The 5,162-nt window shown below is 39.7% G+C and overlaps 1 protein-coding gene across 1 annotated transcript in view; it reads left to right on the forward strand.

Moving 5' to 3' along the window:
• The window catches only part of SCML2 (sex comb on midleg-like 2 (Drosophila)), a 74,902-nt gene that overhangs the window by 61,498 nt on the left and 8,242 nt on the right, over positions 1-5,162 (forward strand). Inside the window, 3 exon segments of the mRNA XM_017728391.1 lie at positions 2,345-2,376; positions 2,379-2,466; positions 4,924-5,160. Coding sequence (XP_017583880.1) covers positions 2,345-2,376; positions 2,379-2,466; positions 4,924-5,160 — 357 coding nt within the window.

Below are 5,162 nucleotides of genomic sequence, written 5' to 3' on the forward strand. Positions count from 1 at the left end.
TGGAAGCGACTCTTAACTCTAGGCTGGGTTCATCAAGTAAGGGTGCAGCTTGATGATACAATTCAGCTGAGTTTATGGCTAGCTGCCAGTGGAAGTTGTGCATTCCTTGCCTCCTTGTCCCTGCAGTGAGTCCTAGCCCACCCCCTGCTCCCTTTCCATGGCTGGTTGGTGAGCTGAAGCAGTGAGCAAAAGCACAGAAAACATTCTGGTAAAGAGTCTTGGTTTACTTCTCTGGAGTGACTCTCTGTGGACTCGGATGAGCACAGGGAAGAGTTGAATGGAAGGTGGCTGTGGCCAGAGGAGCAGTGTGGACTCCCTGTGGCAGCTCGCTCTTAGGTTGCTGTATTTCACAGATAAATAACACTTTTTCCTGTGCTGCAGCTCAGCTGCAGTAACTGAGCACATCTAGTCTTTGTTTGCCTCAGATGTGAAGTAAAGCATCTAGGTTTAAATGTCAGTGAGAGAGACACAGCAAAATGGTTGAGTATTTTCTACTTAATTGGTTAAGACATGCTAAGTTGATGATATCAGTATCAGATGACTTATCCCATCTGATACATACTTTCTCTTGCAGCAAGATGTTTGTACATAATTTCCAATGGCTTTTGTGAAGTATGATGGAGATAAGTTATTTTTTGCTTCTTTTTTCTTTCTTCTTTTTTGTGATCTTGAAATGATTTTATATCTATTACCATGAGTGGGGACAGGATATCTCCTCTGTGCATATTAAAAAGCCGTAAGACTACAGTTAAAGCAGAAAAGGATGTAAAATTAAAATGTTCCAAATGATAGCTTATTTAAAATTATGCATCTTATTATTTTGTGTATATATAACATATTCAAATCTTTATATTTCCTGTGGCTGTTATTATACACAGTTATTCATTGATTATTGACTTCTGTGTCTTCACAAAAGAAGCACTGGCTTAATTCCAGAGATATATTGTACACCTAAGTCAGATTTCTGGTACTAACTTAATAAGTGTGGAGCACTTAATAACGCTCAGATGAAGTTGTTTCATTTGGAGCAAAACAAATGTTTAAGTAGATCTGCATTATCTTGCTTGTAAGAAATCCTACTCAAGTAAACATGAGTGCACATGCTGGTTTTTATTCCTTGTTTGCTACTGGATCTTTTACAGATGGACTCTGTGTACCCTTTAAAATACACTTTAAGATTTCCATGTAAAATGCAGTTACATGAATAATAAATAATTAAAATAAGTGTTTTTCCATGGTTTCAGAGGTTTGAATTTGTGCTCTGTGCATTTTAAGAGGCAAAGTGTTCTCTAGTGTTGTGTGTTTCCCATTAGGGCAATGTCCTCTGCTGAAAATCTGGAGGCAGTTTTGTAGCGGTCAGTTTTGGGTTGGTTAACAAGAAAGATCTGCCCCCAAAAAGTTCTGCTTCCACTGAGACACAGTTGTCTTAAAATAGTTGTTTTGAAATATCATTTGAAGGCAAAATGGAGTAATTGTGGGAAATGGTCTTTCAAACAGCTTGTTTTCCTTCTGATCTGCTCAGGAATATGCTTTGCAGATTTTGCTGCCTTTCTTGCTCACTAACAGTTTCTTCTTAAAGTTATGAAAGATAAAGGAGGAGGGAGTGGGAAATAACTCAGACTCCCTTCCCCTGGAAACAGAGTGTTCCTACTACTGTGTCCAATTACATCATTTTGTTATTGTATGAGACAGAACAACTGGCTTCTAATTCCCAGAAGAGCCTCAAGAAAACAAAACATCCAGTTCCTGCTAAGGCCTTGAGAGCCTAAACAGTCTGCTGTCATCCCTACATTTGAAACTTAAGGCCTCTTACTGGCCTTTCATTAATCTCCCCAGAGGTCAGGCATTCTGCAGTAGAATCTCCCATCTCTTTGCATACCTCTGTTATTCACAACTGCTCAGAATGCTGAGGTAGGCGAACTATGTCACTCCATGGATTGCAATGCTCCATTTTCTGGATGCCAATTTTGCTGCATTTTGTTTGTAGAGAAGCTGGATGGATGGAATGGAAGGTGGACTGGATACTATAGCTGCTGAACAGAAAGCCTATCCTAAAACATGATGGGAAATATGCCAGCTTTTCCACCTTGTGTATATGAGTTTAGTTTACAGTAAGATAAATTCAAATGCTGATATCATGGGGGAAAAAAGTAGAGTTGATCTTTCCCAAACCTAGTGTTTACTGTAGGGTATATAACGTTTGTGATTCAGGTCTGACAAACTACCAAGTTTTGCAGTGGTTATTTTGAAAGTTATTTATATGAAAGAGAAGGACTTGTATCCATAAAAGCTTCTTTATTCTATGATTATCAAATTTAGTAAAAGATGTTACATCACCTTGCAGATAAGGAGTCCAGGAAGGCTGGACATTCTTCAAGAAGGAAATCTTAAATGTACCAGGAGCAGGCTGTCACATGCTGAAAGACAAGCTTGCAGGGAAGAAGACTGTCCTGGCTGAACAGAGAGGTTTGGTTGGAACTCAGGAAGAAAAAGGACCTTTTGAAGAAGGGGCAGGAAAATCAGAAGTACTACAAGGATGCCATTAGGTTATTCAAGGCAAAAACTAGAAGGGTTCGAGCTCAAATAGAACTTAACCTGGCTACTGCCATGAAAGACAAGAAAATTTTTGTTCCATTTTTCTCAGCAATCAGGGGAGGGCTAAGGAGAATCTCAAGCCTTTATTGGATGTGGGACGAAACAAAATGACAAAGTTTGAGGAAGGCTGTTCGAAGTACTTCATGTACTTCATTCCTCCTTTTCCTCCGTCTTTAGTCCTAAGATCAGTTGTTCTCCATGTACCCAGCCTCCTGAACTGGAAGGTAGGGATGGGAAGCAGATTTAAGGCCCCACAGTCAAAGGGAAAATGGTCAGCACTTAAGACATGCACAAGTCTCTGGGACCATATAGGGTCTACCCGGGAGTACTGAGGGAGCTGGTGGAAGTGCTCACCTCCTTTCACCTTATTGCTCTCTACAGTTATGTGAAAGGAGGTTACTGGGAGGTGGGGATTCATATCTTCTCCCAAGTGATAGGACAAGAGGAAATGGCCTCAAGTTGCACATGGAGAAGTTTAAATTGGGTATTAGGAAAAATTTCTTCACTGAAAAGCTTGTCAAGCATTGGAACAGGCTGCCCAGGGTTGAGTCACCAGCCCTGGGGGTATGTAGATGTGGCTTAGTGGTGAACATGGTGGTGCTGGGTTAACAATGATCTTCATCGTCTTTTCCAGCTGAAATGATTCTGTGGTTCCATTCTGTGATTCTGTGGTCTTGCCTTACTGAATTCACTAAGTAGGGAGCTGGCTCTCTGAGTGCCTTTAATTCCCTTTCAGGATTATGCTGTTTGAAGGTCAAAATACGTGTAATAGTTGTTCACTGTGCTACACTTTAAACAGGATTCAGAAAGAGAACCTGAGACCTCATGAAGCAAGTTGAAAGTATGCTTGAGAAGCTCACTGGGTTTTTTAGGAAAATTCTCTTCCTTTGGTTTTAATTGGGCCTTTGCCCAAAAAATTCTTGAGAGTTTTCATATAAGAAGGGTAGTAAAAAGCTTATTTCAGGAACTTGTTTTGCAGAACATAACAGTTCTTATTCCAAAGAATATGCTGCATCACTAGCATATGTTTTATAACTTCACTAGAGTAATTTTCAAGATGGTAGTGTGGGGCTTACACTTCTGTGAACCTGTTAGCTATATTTTTCCAGCTCTTAACTCTCCTGCCAAAGCAGCATTTGTTTCATACAGATTTGTACATCATGCTTCCAACTTCTTTCTCATGCTAGATATTGGCCTGATGCAAATGGAGGGGAGTATCTATGATTGCTAGAGAATGAAGTGGTGTTCCTGTTGATTTGGGGTTTTTTTTTCCCCTCACATGGCATGCTTCTCCCAAACAGTCCTGAATTGGGTTGAACAGGAGTGGAATTTTCAGTAATCGAGCAAACCTGGCTCCTGTCTCATGGCACAGGGAAAGGGACACGCTGGACTCCACTCACGTGGCTTAGAATCAGCATTGACAGACTTTAAAAGTTCACAAGTCTTCTGAGTGGATGTTGTTTGTCTTTTGTAGAGTATAAATTAGCTGAAAAGGTGTAAGAACTAGAATATTGTTATACTCCCTCCCTGAGACTTCATATATTTATTTTTTTTACTCGCTCCATGGGTTCAGTAATTTACCTGTATCTTTAACTTTCCAGAGTCTGCACTTAGAGACCCTGAAACCCTGCCCTAGGCAAAGAATTGTGTGTAGATACAGCAGGGTGGTCAAAACGTGTTACATTAGTGTGCCATGTCAGGCACTCACAGCCTTCTGTGGCTTTGCCTGCAACCTCTTCCTTTTTTAATAATGGTACCTCTGTCTGAACCTGTTGGGGTCCATAGATGATAATTGTCCACTTGTTTTGTTTATGAAGTTAGTGACTCCCTCTGCTGTTTAGAACATATTCAACAATTGTTAGTTAATATGAGTTTTTTATTTGTATTAAAAATATCTTGCAAAATAAATGTTACATAATATTAATGGTTAGCTTTTTAATTATATGTGTAAAAAACAATGAAAGTGCTTGACTAAAATTATTTGATGTATCAATATTTACAGCAGACAATATTATTTTTAAAAAAATTTCCTCTGTCATTTCTGTGCTCATAGCATTCAGTAAGTACAACTGAAATGATTTATGGAAGAATGTCTCAAACTTGACATATTAAATCTTTTGCTAAAAAAATAATGTTTTAAAATACGATAAGAGCCCAATGATTAGTTGAGGAAAAGGGACAAACATTCAGTCTCAGTGGTTGCCTCACAGGAGATTTGTTAACAGGATTACAATCTGTCAGTACTTTCAAGAGAATGCAGCATGGCCTTAAATAACAAAGGTCTAATGTCCATCACTTTGAACACATTGATGCTTGCTTTTTGTGTAGCAGAAACATTGCCTATAGAGGAAAACAGCACTTCCAAAGAACACCGATTTTCTGAGGACTCTACGGATTCTGCACTTAATTCTGTAAATCCGTCAAACCCAACCTGTCGTAATTCCACGGAGTACCGTACTTCAGGAAATGCTGCATATTACAGAAATTCCCACCAGCCAGCAACTGCTACCTCAAATTCAGCCCCAGTCCTGCGCAGGCTGTCCCTGAGCTCTGCTGGGAGCAGCTGT

This window comes from Corvus brachyrhynchos, unplaced genomic scaffold, assembly GCF_000691975.1.
Source record: "Corvus brachyrhynchos isolate BGI_N302 unplaced genomic scaffold, ASM69197v1 scaffold11, whole genome shotgun sequence".
Lineage (NCBI taxonomy): Eukaryota > Metazoa > Chordata > Aves > Passeriformes > Corvidae > Corvus > Corvus brachyrhynchos.